General features: G+C 39.0%; 1 protein-coding gene across 4 annotated transcripts in view; it reads right to left on the reverse strand.

Moving 5' to 3' along the window:
• Positions 1 to 20,220, reverse strand: part of ZNF565 (zinc finger protein 565) — a 37,851-nt gene that overhangs the window by 4,916 nt on the left and 12,715 nt on the right. Inside the window, exons 3-7 of one of the 4 annotated variants that reach the window (XM_026484423.4) lie at positions 19,208 to 19,294; positions 17,530 to 17,598; positions 15,190 to 15,263; positions 9,746 to 9,872; positions 8,948 to 9,043 (exon numbers count right to left, since the gene is read on the reverse strand). In XM_026484423.4, the coding sequence (XP_026340208.1) occupies positions 8,948 to 9,043; positions 9,746 to 9,872; positions 15,190 to 15,198 (232 nt within the window). In that variant the 5' untranslated portion in view covers positions 15,199 to 15,263; positions 17,530 to 17,598; positions 19,208 to 19,294. Of the gene's footprint in view, positions 1 to 8,947; positions 9,044 to 9,745; positions 9,873 to 15,189; positions 15,264 to 17,529; positions 17,599 to 19,207; positions 19,295 to 19,783; positions 20,014 to 20,220 lie in introns of those variants that run through there. The other 3 variants (XM_057314705.1, XM_026484425.4, XM_057314706.1) reach the window with 3 other exon arrangements.

Genomic DNA, 20,220 nt, shown 5'->3' on the forward strand with positions numbered 1-20,220 from the left:
CTATCAGGAATCCTGTCCTGGGCTCTTTGTATGGCTGCTTTTCTCATCCTTCAAGTCTCAGATTAAAACGCACATTTTCAAAAAAGCTTTCAGCCTGATTCTCTCTTCCACATCTTGCACCTGTCTTCATAACACTTTTTATCACTTGTAATTAGATTTTCATTTACTTATTCATCTGTTGATCTTTTTGTTTTGTTTCTCCTAAAGCTCCCCAAAGGCAGAAATATAGCCTCTCTTTCCTTCTTCTTCTTTTTTTTTTAAGGGCTTGAACTCATAATTGTAAGATCAAGAGTTGGACACTCAACTGACTGAGCCACCCAGGTGCCCCAGAAATATAGTCTTTCTTACTAGCTATTATAACCAACCTTAGCATATAATAAATTTTTAATAATGGGTGGTTGATGAATAAATATGGGATTCTAGAGAGAGACCAATAGAATACAATAGAAAGGCCAGAAAAAGGGGGTGCCTGGGTGGCACAGTGGTTAAGCGTCTGCCTTCGGCTCAGGGCGTGATCCCTGCGTTCTGGGATCGAGCCCCACATCAGGCTCTTCCGCTATGAGCCTGCTTCTTCCTCTCCCACTCCCCCTGCTTGTGTTCCCTCTCTTGCTGGCTGTCTCTATCTCTGTCAAATAAATAAATAAAATCTTAAAAAAAAAAAAAAAAAGAAAGGCCAGAAAAAGACTGAATTTTTTATGGAAATTGAATTTATTATAAAGGTGGTATTTCAAAGGGGAAAAGGATAGTTTTTGTAATAAATAATGTTGGGGCAGTTGGATACTCATTTGGAAAAAGATAAAAGTGTATCCATATATTACACCACTATATACCAGAATAAACTCCAAATAGAGTTTTAATGTTAAAAGAAAATAGAAACTATACAAATCCTAAGAGGAAACACAATGGATTACTTTATAACCTAGGTATGGGGAAACCTAACAATGAAACAATGACTCAAAATCCAAAAGCAACCAAAGCAGACTGGTAAATTCCACTATGTAAAAGTGAAAAGCAAAAGAAAACAAAAAACTTGCACATGAACAAAAGCAACAAAAGGAAAATCAAAAGACAAATGACAGAGGAAAATGCTTGAAATTTACATAACAGTTAATAGAATAATCTTCATGATTTAAGAAAAACTCTTAAAAGTTTGAGAAATACCCTCAAAAAATTAAACATACAATTACCATCTGATCCAGCAATTCTACTCCTAGGTATACACCAAAAGATGTGAAAACAGGCACTCAACTTGTACACCCTTGGTCACAGCAGCATTATTCACAATAGCCAGCAATTCTACTCCTAGGTATACACCAAAAGATGTGAAAACAGGCACTCAAATAACTTGTACACCTTTGGTCACAGCAGCATTATTCACAATAGCCAAAAGGTGGAAAGAACCCAAGTGTCCATCAACAGGTGAATGGATAAACAGAATGTGGTATACACATACAATGAAATATTACTCGGCTTTTTTTGAAATTCTGGTAAGTGCTACAACATGGATGAACCTTGGAAACATTATGTTAAGTGAATTAAACCAGATACAAAAAGCCACATATTATATGACTCCACTTACATGAGGTACTTAGAATAGTCAAATTTATAGAGATAGGAAGCAAAATAGAGGTAATCATGGGCTGGGAGAAAGGAAAAATGGAGAGTTATTGTTTAATGAATAGAGTTTCTATTTGGGATGATGCATAAATTCTGGAAATGGGTAGTGTTGATGGTTGCACAACACTGTGAATGTAATTAATACCACTGGGTTATATACTTTAAAAATGGCCAAATGGTAACTTGTATGTGATATTTATTAAAAAAAAAACAACTAAAAACCTAATTAAAAGCTTCCCCCACCCCAAGAACTACAAGCACTTAGAAAACACACCAACTAAGAAAAGAAAAAGAAAAGAAAAAAAAGAAAAGAAAACACACCAACTAAATATTCTGTATGGAATAAACAGTAACGGGTTTCCTACCAACAAAATATAGAATTCCAGTGGAGTTATACTATATACACTTTTAATTTATGCACATTTAATGATCTGTGTTCAAAAAACATATACATCCATGGGGTGCCTGGGTGGCCCAGTAAAGTATCTGACTCTTGATTTCTGTTCAGGTCCTGATCTCAGGGTCGTGAGATCAAGCCCTGAATTGGGCTCTGTGCTGGGCATGGAGTCTGCTTACAATTCTTTTTCTCGGGGCGCCTGGGTGGCTCAGTTGGTTGGGCCTCTGCCTTTGGCTCAGGTCATGATCCTGGAGTCCAGGGATCGAGCCCCACATTGGGTTTCCTGTTCAGCGAGGAGTATGTTTCTCCCTCGGACCCTCCCCCCTCTCATACTCTCTCTTCACTCTCTCTCTCTCAAATAAATAAATAAAATCTTAAAAAAAAAAAAGATTCTCTCTCTCCCTCTGCCCCACTCTGCCCCCCCCACTCATACTCACACTCTTTCTCTTTTTCTCAAAACAGACAAAAAAACCATATACATCCATAGTGAAGGAAACAATCAACAGAACTAAAAGGCAACTTATGGAATGGGAAAGGATATTTGCAAATGATGTATCCAGTAAAGGTTTAGTATCCAAAATCTATAAAGAACTGATACAACTCAATACCAAAAAATCCAGTTAAAAATGAGAAGACATGAAGACATTTCTCCAAAGAAGATTTATACAGAGGGCCCACAGATACACGAGAAGATGCTCAACATCACTCATCACCAGGGAAATGCAACTCAAAACTACAATGAGATATCACCTCACACCTGTCAGAATGGCTAAAATAAATAACACAAGAAACAACAAATATCAGCAAGGATGTGAAGGAAAAGGAACCCTTGTACACTGTTGGTGGGAATACAAATTGGTGCAACCCTTTTGAAAAACAGTATGGAAGGTCCTCAAAAAATTAAAAATGGAACTACCCTATGATCTAGGAATTGCACTACTGCGTATTTACCCCCAAAATACAAAAACACTAATTGAAAGGGATACATGTACCCCTACAATTTATTGCAGCATTATTTACAACAGCCAAACTATGGAAGTAGCCTGTGTCCACTGATAGGTGAATGGATAAATAAGACATGATATATATACACAATGGAATATTACCAGCCATAAAAAAGAACACAATCTTGGCATTTGCAACATGGATAGAGCTGGAGAGTATAAAGCTAGGTGAAATAAGTCAGTCAGAGAGAGACAAATACCATATGATCTCAATCTCACTCATATGTGCAATTTAAGAAAACAAATAAGAAAAAGGAAAAAAAAACACAGAGGGAGAGAGAGAGAAACTAAGAAGCAGACTCTTAATTACAAGAAAACAAGTAATGGTTTCCAGACGGGAAGGTGTGGCAGGGGGAGGGGGGAGATGGGAGAAATGGGGAATGGTGATTAAAGAGTACACTTACCATGATAGGAAAAAAAATAAAATGATTAAAAAAAAAGCCGCCCCCTCCCCCCAAACAAACCCATATACAGAGTGGTAGACAGAATAATGACTGTCCCACCCTCCTCAGCCAAGATGTCCACATCCTAACTGCAGGAATTGTGAATATGTTCTATTCCACAGCAAAGGGGAATTAAGGTTGGAGATGGAATTAAGGTTGCTACTCAGCTAACCATAAGATGGGGATTACCGGGGTGGGCTCATTGTAATCACAAGGGTCCTTATAAGTGAGAGAGGGAGGTAGGAGAGTCAGAATCAGAGAGGGAGATTTGAAGAGGCTATCCGGCTGGCTTGGCTATGATCCAGGGAATGCAAGCTGGAAAAGCCCCGCCCCCCCCAAATCTGATTCTCCTTCTAAAGAAAGGATGCAGAAAGGAATACAGCCCTGCAGATACCTCAGTTTTAGCCCAGTGAGATGCATCTTGGACTTCTAATCTCCAGAAGCGTAAGATCATAAATTTGTATTGTTGTAAAGCCGCCAAGGTGTGGTAATTTGTTACAGGAGCCACAGGAAACTAATACACACAGAAGGAAAAACCTGAGTACTTTATTGATGTATCTATCATATCTGTTCAGTCTTAACCTTGGACTCCACTCTACCATGGAAATGTAGGTTAGAGCCAAAGCACAAAGAAAAGCCAGAAGGTTGGTTCTTGGTTTTTGAGCTTTGAAGTGAAGATGTCTTGGTGATTTAAAGCTGGTTTAGGTGCATGGCAAATATAATTTTGATTATATACGCTTTTCTCAAACATGGGTTTTCAGTTATATCTCTAAATCAGGGGTTGGCAAACTTTCTTTTCCTTTTTTTAAATTATTTTTTAAAATTTTAAGTAGGCTCCACACCCAACATGGAGCTTGAACTCACAACCCTGAGATGAAGAGTTACATGCTCTACTGACTGAGCCAGTCAGGTGCCCCATTCTTTATTTATTGATTTATTTTAAAGTAAGCTCTACATCCAATGTGAGGCTTGAACTCAAGACCCCGAGATCAAGAGTCGAATGCTCTACCAATGAGCCAGCCAAGGTGTCCTGGCAAACTCTCTTTAAAGGGCCAGATTGTAGGGACATCTGAGTGGCTTGGTTAGGTGTCCGACTCTTGGTTTCAGCTCAGGCTGTGATCTCAGGGTCATGAGATTGAGCCCTATGTTGGGCTCCACACTCAGCAGGATGTGTGATTGAGGATTTTCTCTCCCCCTCTCCCTCTGTCCCTCCCCTTGCTCATACTCTCTCTCTCTCTCAAATAAATAAATAAAATCTTTTTTAAAACTCTTGAAAAAAAATAGAAAAACAGAATTCTTTCTGGGGAAGACAGCACTTTCCTTAACTGGAGTTCAAGGTTAGTGTTCTCCACCATCAAAATTGATGGTAAATGTTCATCTGTTGGTGCTGATCTGTAATGAGATTTTATGTGTTTATTTAATCTTCTGGAAATGTTTCATATAGATAGTACTGCCAGATACTGATATAAATCCATAAACATATCATTTTAATTTTGTATATGCACCCCTCAGAATGTATTTATGGAATTCAACAGGCTCACAGACTACAGTGGGCAGATGACTGGTTTATATCTTTATTGTTAGTAAGGATTAATTCCTAATTTATGAAATATAAGAACAATGATGCTATGAAAGGAGAATTCTGGATCATTAAAACAAAATCATTAAAACAAAATCAGAGTGGGTTAGGGGTGAGGGTGAATCTATGCAATGGTCAACAAACTTTTCTGTAGAGGACCAGATAGTAAATGTTTTTAGGCTTTGTGGACCACATAAGGTCTCCTTGGCATATATACACATACATATATATGTATATATATATATATATATATATATGTGTGTGTGTGTGTGTGTGTGTGTGTGTGTATTTAAACCCTTTCAAAATGTAAAAACCATTCTTAGCTTGTAGGTGATATAAAAAACTGGCCATGCGCTGGGTCTGACCTACTGATTATAGTTTGCCAATCCCTGGTCTAGGGCATAGGGAGGTAAGAGATGATAAAGGTCTTACTTTCCTCATAAAAAGAAATTCAAAGATGCTATTTCATACCATTCTCCAATAAAAGAAACCAGGGCTTCTTTGAGGAATGTCTGGGGCAGCAAAAAAAATACAAGATAAGCCTGAAACATGTTGTGGTACCAGAAAATAAAGAAGTACTCAAAAAAGAATGAGGACATGCCAAGAGAACCCATGAACAACCTGAAGGAGTTCCCAATGGCCGAAGCTTGAATAATTTGAGCAATGAAATAAATAATGATAGCGGTGGGCCACAACACATAGAATAAATACCCACAAGCCCATGTTGATAGAACTAAATCACTGAATAAATAAATGAATGGGAGAGAGGGTAGGGACAGCAATTTCTCACAGAAGAATTCCAATTAATAAATTTAGAAGGAATAGGGGCGCCTGGGTGGCACAACAGTTAAGCGTCTGCCTTTGTCTCAGGGCGTGATCCTGGCGTTATGGGACCGAGCCCCACATTAGGCTCCTCCGCTATGAGCCTGCTTCTTCCTCTCCCACTCCCCCTGCTTGTGTTCCCTCTCTCGCTGGTTGTCTCTATCTCTGTCGAATAAATAAATAAAATCTTTAAAAAAAATTTAGAAGGAATAGGGACAAAGAAAATCAACACTAGACAACACTATTGTAATAACTCTTACAGACAAGATCCACCAACGGATACCAAAATCAGTAGGCAAAATGTATATTCTCAAAGTATCTCCACCCAAGATAATTACCAATTACAGACGGAAAAACAGTAACTTTACAGGAGAAAAACATGAGAGACACAACCTTAACCCAGTGATCAAGTTGAACACCACCAGTATTAAGCCATATGTATATATTTTTTTAAAGATTTTATTTATTTATTTGACAGAGAGACAGCCAGCGAGAGAGGGAACACAGCAGGGGAGTGAGAGAGGAAGAAGCAGACTCCCAGCGGAGGAGCCCGATGTGGGACTCGATCCCCGAATGCCAGGATCACGCCCTGAGCCGAAGGCAGACGCTTAAGGACTGCGCTACCCAGGCGCCCCAGTATTAAGCCATATTAACACCAAGTATTCTCCAAAATAATACTCATCAAAAGTATCAAGGTCATGAAAGACTGAACAACCATCACAGATTACAGGCTGCTAAGGAGACATAATACCTAAATGTAATATGGGATCTGGGACTGGATCTTAGGACAGAAGGCGGCATTGGGGGAAAATTTGATAAAATTCTAATAAAATCTATAGGTTAGTTAATACTATTGTACTAATGATAATTTCCTAGTTTTGATAACTATAGTATGGTTATATAAAATGTTAATATTAGTGGAAGCTGAGGGAAGGGTGTATGGGAATCCTCTAATAATTCTGCCAATTTTCTAAAGCCTAAAATTTTTTCAAAACAAAAATGTTAAAAACTTTACTAAAAAGAAAAAAAATTCTATTTAAGTCTTGAGGTAGGGAGAGAAACACAGGTTTAAGCACATTTTTAAAAGTCATATTAAAGACTCATCTATTACAAAGAAATAGGAAGTATAACTTCAAAATCTCTTGAGGGTAGAAAGAGGGATAATCAAATGTGAGCAAAACAGGAATAGCTAGAAATAAGAGAAGAATAGAACATATAAAATAAAATGGCAGGAATAAGGACAGACACATTAATCATTACAATAATGAGAATATACTGAATCCCCTTCTTAAAGTGAAAGAATCTGGGGTATGTGTGGGCAAATTAAAAAAAAATAAAAATAAAGTGAAAGAATCTTGGATTGATTCAAAGAGGAAACTAACAGAATCTTGATTACATGGACACCCTAAGAGTGGCAATAGTTTTTTAAAAAAGGATAAGCAAAGGTATATCATAATTTTTAAGCCAACAAAAAGGGCATTTGATGGAATATCAGAAAAAACAGAATTCAAGGCTAAAAGCACTAAGTGACGTAATAAAGGATGGACTGTACTGATAAGTGTACAATTTGCAATGATTTATTTTTTAATTTTATTATTTTTTTAAGATTTTATTTATTTGACAGAGAGAGACAGTGAGAGAGGGAATACAAGCAGGGGGAGTGGGAGAGGGAGAAGCAGGATCCCCGCTGAGCAGGGAGTCCGATGTGGGACTCCATCCAGGACCCTGGAATCATGACCTGAGCGGAAGGCAGACGCTTAACGACTGAGCCACCCAGGCGCCCTGCAACAAGGATTTATATTTCATCTTTACAAAAATGTAAAATGCGGTAACATTACTTATAATACAAGAAACAGCTCTCAGAATTCCATAGCACCAGTACATAGAAAGTTAAAAGGACATGCAGATTCTGAATAATATAATCGAAAGGGTTAGAGATAAACAGAGAGGCAAGTGTCCTACCCAAGGAATACTAGTTTTAAATACATGTGGAGAACGGGGTAGCTGGGTGGCTCAGATGGTTAAGCATCTGCCTTCAGCTTACGTCATGTTTTCCAGGTCCTGGAATCTAGCTCCCTGCTCAGCAGGGAGTCTGCGTCTCCCTCTCCCCCTCCCTACCATGCACTTGCGCATGTGCTCTCGCTCTCTCTCTCAAATGAATAAAATCTTAAAAAAATATATCCTACAAGAAAGAAGGTAGAATAAAGACATTTTCATGTGGTCAAAACCAGAATTTGTTGAGCAGACCTACACAAAAGGGAATTTTAAGGGTGTTCTTTAGAAAGAGAAAAAATAATTCCAGATGTAAGTAATAATAATAACAATAACAGAGAAGTTGGGGGGGTATTCAAAGTATTCAAAGATTAAGTATTCAGTATTCAAAGATTCCAATATTGTCCAGCACGTGCTAATTAAAAACACTAGATACCCTTTACTTAGTGGTCACTACTGCCTGCCATTGTTCTGGGCAGTTTCACATTATTAATTCCTGTAACAATTACAATAATAACTACATGAGGAAGGCTCTGTTTTTAACTCATTTGCAGAGGAGAAAACTGAAGCACAGAGAATTTAAGCAATTTACCTAAACTCACAGATCTAGTAATTGGCAGAGCCAAGATCTGAACTCAGTCTGATTCCCAAGTCAGTGCCCTTAGCTCCTGCACGACCTTCTCTCTCAAACATTTAGAGAATAAACGAATTGCTGAATTGGGTAAAGCGAGCTGTTTTAAGAAAATAAGTATTTTTTAGGGGATGAAAGTACTTGCAGGAAAAAGGATCCAAAGTACAGGTAAAAAGGTAGTCACTGGGGAAGAAGGGAGCACGTCCCTCTTTGAAATGGGAGGAAAATAAGCAAGAAGAAAGAAGAGAGGGATTAACGGGGGAAAGGGCAAGGTTCCCTTGGGATCCGATGCTGACAAGATCTTTGCTCTTCGTGTCTTCATGTCTCAGGCTGTTGTTCTGTAATTTTCGGTATGGCTTGGAGGAAAGCTTCTCAACAATAACTCAAGCTACTGCTATCAGCTGACTCACCCACTGGCTATTATTCCCAATGACCTCCCCCACTGGATCACCCCTCGCTCACCTGGACACCATGGTCCTGTCATATCATTTGTAATCATCCAGGGTTCTCTCCCTTGCTCCAATAAGGAAATGACATCAGGCTTAGAAATGGAAAGTCCTGTTTACAGGAAAAGAAATGGAGCATGATTGTCCTGTTCCAAAATTCAAACCCAGTCCCTTGGTCACCAAGGAAGAGAGACAATTATAAAGGAAGGAACGAAGGAAGGAGTCAAGTCTGTCCAAAGATAGGAAGACAGAGGTGCTCATGGAACTACCCATTTCCACTTCCATAAAGCACAAACAGTTCTCTTGGGAACAGAGAGCAGAAAATCAGCCCGAAACCTGTTAAGTCTCCCTAGAAATTCACCATGAAGATACCAGAAATTCCAGAAGACTAGTCCTGAATTATTTACAGTAGATAACTATGGTGGTCATTCTCCATTTCCCCCCACATCCCCGCTCAATCCATTCCTACCTGTTCTTGGTCCTGCTCTGTGCCCCAGACAGCTTACCTGTAAGGACTGTATTATCCTGGCCCTATGGTTTCTCATTGGGTTTGGCATATGGAAAGCATCAGCAGGAGGCCAGTGGGTGGGACGAGAGAGTTCAGGATATTTATCCCTCTCCCTCCCTCCTCTGACTGGGGAGTTCTGGAAGTGGCTACAGTTGCTGTCAGCTGGGCCCTTCTCCATGACTCCAGCTCTCACCATTGTCCAGTAGCAGTTTTCTCCCTTTACTAGAGGTGGTAACAACCTCCCACTGTTGTAGTCCCTGGGAGCCTTGTTTCCCGTCTGGCCCTGCATTATAACAACATCCTTACCTAGTGAGACCAAGTTACTGAAGTTCTCCAGAGTCACATCCCTGTACAAGTCTCTCTGGGCAGGTTCCAGGCACTTCCATTCTTCCTGAGAGAACTCTATGGCCACATCCCTGAATGTTACCAATCCCTGAAATAATAAACCCGTGCATTACTGGTAAATGAAAGGACTTTTTTTTTTTTCATTTATTATGAAAATGTTCAAAATATTTCACAAAAGTATACAGAGTAGAAATAATGACCCCCATGAATCCATCTCTCTGCTTCAACAATTAACATGACTTTGCAAATCTTGTTTTATTTCTTCCCTTTTGTTCTTTTTTACCCCTGGTGTATTTCAAGGCAGATCCTACATAGCAAATACCAAACATCATAGTATTTTACCCATAAATACTTTAGTAGCTAACAGATCAGCCTTTTTTTTTAAAAGCATACCAACCAGAATATCATCATCATACTTAATAAAATTAACAATAATTTCCTGATAACCAGATCAAGTTTCCAATTGCCCCAATCTTCTCAAAAGTGATTTTTTTACAGTTGGTTTGTTCAAATCAAGATTCAAATTAGATCTACCATCACAGATTGCATTTAGTGGATAGGTTTCCTTAAGTCTCTAGAATCTGTAAGAGTCCCCAGAAATGCTTCAAAAATTGTTACTGCTATTTACTTATTAAAGAAACATTTGCATCAGTAGAATCTCCCACATCGTTGGCTTATTGCATCTTCATGGAATAGTTTAAGATGTTGCTCTACTGCCATACTTTCTGTGAAAAGGTAGTTAAGTCTGGAGGCCTGATTCACATTTTTTTGGAAGGGCAGGAATATATCAGAGATGGCGCTATGTACCTCCTATCGCATCCATCAGGAGGCACATAATGACTGGTTATAGCATTTTAAATGAGGTTAAAATTGATGAGTAGGTTTAGGTTTTGACAACCTGACTCATCCAGGAAAATGTCTGAAAGATGGAAAGAGAGGAGATGGAGGACAGTGTAGGAAGGAGGTGAACAAGCAAGCAAGCTAGGGCAGAATGCCTATGCCATGAAGGCAGTAAAATAAGCATATTTATTTGACTAGAGGCTTTCATGCTTTTGAATATTCCTGTAGCTAGAGCTAAAACCTCTTTCATACAGCAGGACTCTTCTACTTCCTACAAGCGCCTGGGAATGAGTAAAATCTAGCTAAGTGGGATCTTATAAATAAACAAAATAGCATATACAAAATACACAGCAAACAAGGGCCTTGCAAATAATAAAGTCTTTTAAAAATGAGGCCTTTACCATTTCTCCACGGAGATAATGAAAAAGACAGAATCCAAAATGTCTTATAAATCTCTATCTTAAAATATAGGACTTACAGATGTTTTAAAACTATCCTGAAGACTCAGGTTAATAATTAGTTTGAGGATCTCAATCCAGGTTATACCTTCCCCTTCAGGCATTTGGGATCATGCAGGGGATGGTCTAGTTGTCACAATGTTGGGAGAGGTTGCCTGGTGTTGGGGTTGGGGCAGCTTACTGCTGACATTTAGTGCCCTGCATCAGGAATGTTAAGTGTCCTGATTTACCTGGGCCATGTACTCAGGACAAGGACAATCCCATACAATAAAGAACTGTATTGCTGAGAATACTGACAGTGTCTCCACTGAGAAGCAGTTTATTAGATATCATGAGCATATTTTTTGTTAAGGCAGATTTTATAGTAAACCCAGGGATTTTTATTTGCTGTATAATGATGCACCTTATGTCCTGTAAGATGTAATCATCCCATTACTTGGGAGCATCTAACTTAAAATCTGCAAAGTCTTTAATGTTTATTATATACCTGTTAATTATCTATCATTCTTCACAGTCCACTTTTCCTTGTTCCTGAAATAAGAAAGCTGATGGAGGGTGTACCCCAGTCACATAAATGTGGCCCACAGCCAACCTCAATATGGACCATCTTATGGTTATTTATCTCTCATAAATTCCCTTGCAAAACCAAAGAACTTTCTGTAACTGAAGTTCCCAATCACAGTCCCCATCCTGAAGGCCTCATAAAATAGAAGATATCACCACACACTGAGACCAAGACCAACCACTCCAGCTCTGACCATGTTTATGTGGCAAGGGTGGGGAGGCTTCTATTGCAAACACCTAGGCTTTGGAAAAATTATAACACCCATTTAATGCTTCTCTAAGCTCTCAAGAAGGTAAGGAAAATTAAATCCCAGAGCTAACAACAATGAGAAAAACAATACACACCACACACACGCAACTGAACACAGAGAGATAAGCAAATATGTTAGCAGGGGCTACTCTGAAGTCAAACACTTTGGGGATTAACCTTAGTATGGGGCCTAGGACACATACCAAATGGGGTGAGAGTCCATGACCCTCACTTTAAGGCTGGGATCCTAGAAGAGCTACTCTCTCCATGAAATGGTGAGCTCCAATGAAAACCTTGTTGGAAAAAAGTAACAAGGAACCTTCTGCACTCCAGGTGGGGAAAAAAAGGATTATCATTAATGATACCACTATTACTACTAATAATCATTTCCCTTGCCGATCTACAACCCAACGCCTACCCTCAAGGAAGCATGGAACTTAAAGTAACATTATTCACGCAGTTGGAGGAAATCCCCTGTGAAAAATTAGTGTGCCGAGTCTGAGAACACTCATAGGTGCAAAACCTTTCTGAAGAAAGGCACCCTCTGCCCAGTTCCCTAAGGACTACCACATACTAAATTAAGTCAACTAAGACAATTCAATAGGGAAAGATCATTCTTTTTAACAAATAGTGCTAGGACAAGTGGATATTCATTTGCAAAGAATGAAGTTGGACCCTACCTCATACCATACATAAAAACTAACTCAAAATAGGTTGTAGAACTAAATGTAAGGTTGTAGAGCTAATAATACTACAACCCTTAGAAGAAAACATAGTAGTATAACTTCATGACCTTGATCAGGCAGTGGTTTCTTTAGATATGGCATCAAACACAGAAACAAAAGGACAAACAGTTAAAATAAACTTAATCAAAATTAAAAACATTTGTGCTACAAATGATTCCATCAAGAAAGTAAAAATCCCGGGGCGCCTGGGTGGCTCAGTTGGTTAAGCATCTGACTCTTGATTTCGGCTCAGGTCATGATCTCAGGGTCGTGAGATCAAGCCCCACTTTGGGCCCTGGGCTGGGTGGAGGAGCCTGCTTAAGATTCTCTCCCTCTCTCTCTGCCCTGCCCCACCCCTCTCCCTCTATTTTAAAGAAAGAAGAAAGAAAGAAAGAAAGAAAGAAAGAAAGAAAGAAAGAAAGAAAGAAAGAAAGAAAAAGGAAAGGAAGAAAGGAAGGAAGGAGGGAGGGAGGAGGAAGGAAGGAAGGGAGGGAAAATCCAAATCACAAAACTGGGAGAAAATACTTGCAAATCTTTTATTTGGTAAGGGACCTGTGTTCAGAATATATAAAGAACCCTTACCATTCCACAATAAAAAAGACAAAACAATTAAAAACTAAGCAAAGAATTTGAGTAGTGATTTCTCCGAAGATTTACAAATGGCCCACAAGCATATGAAAAGATGTTCAATACCACTAATCATTAGGGAAATGCAAATCAAACCCATAATAAGAGGCCACTTCACACTCTTTAGGATGACTATTACCAAAAAACCACAACAGCACATGTTGGTGAGGATGTAGAGAAATCAGAACCCTCTTACATTGCTGGCAGGAAGGTAAAATGGGGCAGCCACTTTGGAAAACAGTTCTGACAGTTTCTCAAAATGTTTAACACAGAATTATGTAGGTACAGAGAAATGGAAACATATGTCCAGCCCCAAACCCTGGTACACACCAACATTCACAGTAGTGTTATTTGTGATAGCCTAAAAGCAGAAATGACCCAAATGTCCATAAACTGATGAACTGAAGAATAAAATGTGGAATATACATATCCATGGAATATTATTTAGTATAAAAACGAGTGAAATATTGATAAATGCTACAACATGGATGAAGCTTGAAAACATACTATGTGAAAAAAGCCAGACACAAAAGAACAAATATTCTAAGATTCTATTCATACGAAATGTCCAGAATAGGCAAATCCATAGAGACAGAGAGTAAATGAATGGTTGCCAGTGGATGAGGAGGAGAGACAGAGTGCTAAGGCAAATGGGATTTCTTTTTGGGGTAATGAAAATGTTCTAAAATGGATTGTGCCGATGGTTGTAGAACTTTACAAATATACTAAAAACCATCAAACTTATATGGGTGAATTTCATCATATGTAAATTATATATACAATAAAGCTGTTAAAAAATTTATTGAGGACCTCGAAGAACTATTAATGCTGGGTATATCTATCAATAGTTACCACATTAGAAATTAAAAGTTTAAAAGTATTAATTTATTAATTTATTAAAATAATAAACCTGTTAGATGGTAACATAAATAACACACATTTTAAGAAAAATATTGTCAAAAAATTTAATAGCTTTGTTTTATATTTTTGCAATCTCTTTAATGACTGGCTGAATAAAAAAGTTGGATTTTCACATCTACTTCTACATTCAATATATTGGGATAACACATATCTTACAGCTTCTAGGAAACTCCACTGTACACTCACTGAAGAATGTGACAGAAAAAGGCAAATAACATGTTAGTATTGTCTCCTGAAAGGATGTCGAAGTCTTCCTGGACCATGCTTTGAGAACTGCCAATCTAGTGCTACACAATTTAACATGAATGATTTGAAAACACAGTGTGTTGAATGAAAAAATCTGGTAAAAAATAGAGTATGATAACTGTATAAAAATTTAAAAACAGAAAACTCAACAGTATATTGCTTAGTATGCACTCATATATGGTAAAACTATTATAAAAATCAAAGGACTAATTGACACAAAATTGAAAGCAGTCATTACCATTGGTGGGAACAGTAATGCAGCGTGGGAAGGGATATGATCTGGGAAGGGAATGCAGGCTGCTTAGATGGTATATTAATCTGGGTAATGAGTACACTGATTATTATTTTTTACACCATATACATGTCCTAGATATGTTTTTCTATATATTCTTTGGTAGTATGAAATGTTTTATGATTTTTAAAGAGGGGGTAACATTTAAAAATAGAAGAAAGGAAACCAGCTAGATCATTGGAAAAGATCAAAGTTATCTCGTCTCTGGTCCCACTCAACCATGGTTCTGGTAAGGGGGGGCTCTCTTAAGAGAATATATTTCTGCTCCATTAGTAAGAGCACTGTGTCCCTATGTCTACACTATTGGAGAAGAGAGAGCCACCAAGGGAAGTTGAGCATCATCACTCTTCTCTGGAATGGAGGAATTGGGAGCAAGAACGGGGCTCAGTGAGACAAGGAAGTTTCGGGATAAAGGACACAAATGTTCACATGATTTGAAAGGAAGAGAGAGTATTTCAAGGATAGAGGAAATTTCAACTTACCTGTGCCATGGCTTTTAGAACTACCTGAGCTGCTCAGATTTCTTTAGATTCTTCTCTTGGACAAGTGCAGAGTCCTGAAAAAGCAAAGTAGGGGGGAAAAGGGGAAATCGCTCATAAACTGAGCTTGCCTGAGCACTCCTAAATAGAGACCTTAAAACAACTGTACTTCCAATGTCCCTGCTCTGCTTCCCTTGCCCTTTCCCTTGTCCCACCACCCAACACTCATATCAAGAACTACAGAGTTAGCAAAACCCCGCCCCTCCCGAAACTCTAGGGAAACTAAAAGATGGAGTCAACAAAAATACGCTCCAGGAGTCACACAGAATCCAACCACCTCGGCAAGAGGGATTACAGCCTGAACAGTTCCCTATCTTGCTGATGCTAGTTTATACTCTACATGGGGCCTAAATGGCTCCCACCTATTCCAAGTTGATCTTCCTGTGCAGCTGCTGCAAGGAGGATCAAAACTCAGACTCGCTCACTTTACCCGCTAAGGCTGAGGACAGTACCCACAGGCTAGGAGCATAGCATACCTATGGAGGCCAAACCTTGAGAAAAAGATATCCCTAAACAAAGTCTTCCAGCTTCTCTGCACTCAACAGGCAAAACCTCCTGGGTACTTCTCTGAATCTACTTTTCCTTTTCTTTTTTTTTTTTTTTTTTTAAGATTTTATTTATTTACTTGACAGAGAGTGAGAGAATGAAAGAGTAAGAACACAAGTAGGAGGAGCAGCAGAGGCAGAGGGAGAAGCAGACTCCCTGCTAAGTAGGGAGCCCCAATGCAGGGCTCGATCCCAGGACCCCAGGATCGTGAGCTGAGCCAAAGGCAGATGCTCAACTGACTGAGCCACCCAGGTACTCCTACTTCCTCCTTCTTCTTTTTTTTTTTTTTTTTTTTAAGATTTTATTTATTTATTCGACAGAGACAGAGACAGCCAGCGAGAGAAGGAACATAGGCAGGGGGAGTGGGAGAGGAAGAAGCAGGCTCATAGCGGAGGAGCCTAATGTGGGGCTCGATCCCATAACGCCGGGATCACGCCCTGAGCTGAAGGCAGACGCTTAACCGCTATGCCACCCAGGCGCCCCAACCTACCTCCTCCTTCTAAGTCCAGAAAGGAAAACCACCAACACCAGAGCCTTCATCAAAGACTCCGACAAGACAGGAGCAAGAAAATCACAGTAACCAGGTATCTTACAAGCACACCTGCATATCCAAAGTATTGACTGAATGGGAACTCAATTTCTAGAAGCCTCTTGGGCCAGAACTCCCACTTTTTCATGTAAGCCTCCCCTCCTGCTTTCCTGCAGAACATCACTTCCTCACTGGCTGGTGTTTGCTAAGGCTGGAGTTCTGTGGAAAATCTCCTGTACCTCAAAATAATGAGAACTCGGGTTTTAAGGAGGGTAGTAAGGCTGGTTCTAATCAGAGGTGCAAGAGGCTTCCTATGGTTTGTGGGTGGGTGGATCAGAAGGAAGACTAACTTAATGGCAGTGGTGTCAAGGAAAATGTCCTATAAGTTGCAGAATATGAACTGGGACTTAAAAATCAGAGAATTTTATTAGGCAGAAAAGGTACAGAAGAGTATTCTGATCGGTGAAGGGCAGTGACAAAAACAGTGCACCAAAAGTATATGGTATATTTGCAGAGAAGAGAATAATTTGGAATGACTTGTATAGTTTGGGGAAGGTCTAGACCAGTCTGTCCAACAAATCTTTCTGCGATGATGGAAATCTTCGTATTTATACCACCAATAATGTAGCCATCAGCCACATGCACCAAGCATCTAAAAAGTGCCTCGTACAATGAGGGATTGATTTTTCCCCTGAATTTTTAATTAAATTTAAATTTAATTAGTTCTAGGATCTAGAGGAAGATAATGCTGGAGATGACACCAGGGGCTGGAAAATGAAGGCAAATGAATGAAATAAGATAATAATGAGAGCAAAGACCAGGTCTCATCATCAGTGTGACTGGCACTTACCATGGTGTCTGGAGGAGAAGGGTCAAATGAATACAAACTTAAATATAAACGCTTATTTTTCACCCAGTAAGGAATGGAAGGCAACTGAAGAATTTACAGAGGGAAGTGACAGGGTCAATATGGCCAGATTCTTTTACTGGAGGGGAGTAAAACCGGGAGTCAGAGAGATCAACTGAAAGGTGTTTATACTTTTGCAAGCAAAGAACCTGACCCAGGATATTGAGAGTGGAAAGAAGGAAGAACGGTATAATTTCAAGATGTAGAGAAGTAAAATCAACAGGCTTTGGCATCTGATCAGACATGGAGGCAGAGAAAGAGAGAGGAGTCAAAAATTCTTTCAGATTTACTGAGCTCCTACCTCAACTGGCATGGTTCTAGGTGTGAGGAAGATAATAAATCCAGTCCCTGTCCCAGTGGATCTCACATTCTAATGGAAAGAGACAATAACAAATATTGATATACTGACATTGATATTTTTATTTATATGTCAGGTGGCGAAATTCCTGTGGAGAAAAATTAAGAAGAGTAAGAGGACAGGGAACGTTGGGGGAATGAAGGGTGGCCGAAGAAGCTTTTCATTGAGAAGGTGATATATAAGCAGACTGAATATAGAGTGAAAAATGCAGTTATCTAAGAGAAGTGCATTCCTAGTAACAGGGAACAGCAACTGCAAAGGCCTCAAGGCAGAAGCAGGCTATCTTTGATTAATAAAGAAGAGGACTAGGGTGGCTGGAATGGAGTGTGTAAAACAGAGGGTCAGAAACTCATTTGGGTGAGAGAGGTAGCTGGAAGCTGGATCACATGGGGCCTGTGAGCCACTGTAAGAACTTTGGTTTTTTACTCTTTAGTAAGACAGGAAGCCACTAAAATGTTTCAAGACAAGGAATGGCATAATCCGATTTACACTGAAAAGGATCGCTCATAGAAAGTGAACTAAGAAGACATGGGAGGAAGCAGGGAGACAAATGGAAGGTTACTGCTGTAATCCAGGCAGGAGGTGAGGGGGGCTTGTACTAGGGTGGTGGTGGGGGAGGTGATGAGAACTGACCAGATTAAATATTCTCTGAAGGTAGAGCCGGCAGGATTTGCTGATTTTAGGTATAAAGCAAAGGAAAAAAAAAAAAAAAAAAAGCAGCATCCATGATGACACTAAGCTGTTTGGCTTGAGTAACTGGAAGCATGAAGTTGTCATTTTGTAACACAAAACACTGTAAGAGGAGCAGGTTTGAATAAACCAATTACGAGTTCTGTTTTAGATTTCAGTATTTGAAATTACTATTACATATCACACACACAGTGGGCTGTAGCTCTGTTAACGTCCAACAAGGCAACGTTAGCAGAAATTAAACTAGGTATGTCCTCCAATGAAGCAACTCCATAGCTGAGACAATCGAAAAAATGTGTGGGGACTACATGATGGAGACACTGCTGACATCAGAAACAACTTGGAGAGAAAAGGAGGATTCATTAAATACATAAATTACAGTATATGCACACAATAGTAACACTTGCTATAAAATGAACAACACATATTTGTTGATGTTAAGATGTCAAACAACCTTGGGTGACTAAGGTAGCTAATGAAACAGTTTGTACAGTGTAATCCTATTTTTAAGGAAAAATATACATATGTTCTATATATGCATGTGTGTGTGCACATAAGACAGACTGAAAGAATTTTCAATTACATTTTTCAACATTTGTCTCTAGGTATATATCTACAAAAAGAATCTTTGTTTTTTTCTATATTTTCAAGTTTTCCCTTAAGCATATGTTTTATAATCATAAATAATAGAATGTATACCTTCCTCTTCATTAGGGGGGTGAATTACAAAAGGAAATATGCATGGAAGGATTCATGAGTGACAGTGAGGTGCTTTTGGGAACTTATATGCTGAAGGAGCTTGATTTCCTCCATTAGTTCTAGAGCCTTTGAGAGGCTTGTTCTCAAACAATAACTTAAAGCTCCTGAATTCCCACAGAGAAAGTGAACTTTCACATGAAAACCTTCCATTTTCCTTAGTCTCCTCACTCACCTGTACACAGACCTCTTGTCAACCCTCAATCCAGGATATCCTCCTTGCTCCAAAAAGAAATCACGCTTAATTTACAGAAGCAACTTCCTACACATAGAAAAAGAAATGGGTTTTAGCCAGTGTGGGAGACATTAATTGAATTACAACTGTTTCACCATTATCCAGTTTTCCTCTTCTTTTGGGCATATAGGTGACATTTTCCAGACCTTGCAGACAGGCAGGGTCATAAACTGGTTTTGGCCAATGGAATCTGAGGTAAGGTGATGAGAGTCACTTCAGTCTGAGGCACTGGCAAGACTGCACAATTTTCCAGTCTTTCTATTCCCTGATGTGGCAGCCAAGGGGACTGTGTGTCAGAAGGTACAGCTATATATTGGTGGAGTTGGCTTTGGTCTGGGACCCTGCCCACAATGTGACCCTGATGCACATTAGACATGCAGCATGATCAAGTTAATAAAACGTTATTCTGTAAGCCACTGAGACTTGGGGGTTGTTTGCTACCACAGCAGAACAGCCTGTCCTAACTAATATACTAATTCAGCTATACTCTGACTATATGAAAATTCAGACTCTAACCTGTGGTCGATGCGAGAAAGAACAATTTTTTAAAAAGTCAGGGGAAGCTTCAGAAATGACAGCAGAACTGGTTCATTTCCAACTCTATACACCTCAAGGGATTTTTTCACATTGTGTGAAATCTTTCATGTTGTATTGACTTTTATGGATGTAAACATACATTTTTCCAGTATAAACATCAACCAAAAATCATTACGATGAGAGATATATACATTCTCAGGCAATATTCAGTATTCTAAGTAAGACAAGAACAGATAGGTTAAATAAATGAAAGATTTCTATAATCAGTAATTCCAAGTATTCACAAATTTAGTTATATAATAGTTAACATAAAAATGTTTAAGATATGATTAAATGAAAAAATCAGGTTACAAAACAGTTGGGCATCATGTGGTCCTATTTGTAAAATATAAAGATATATCAATACAGACAATATA

Source organism: Ursus arctos, unplaced genomic scaffold, assembly GCF_023065955.2.
Source record: "Ursus arctos isolate Adak ecotype North America unplaced genomic scaffold, UrsArc2.0 scaffold_19, whole genome shotgun sequence".
NCBI classification, from domain to species: Eukaryota; Metazoa; Chordata; class Mammalia; order Carnivora; family Ursidae; genus Ursus; species Ursus arctos.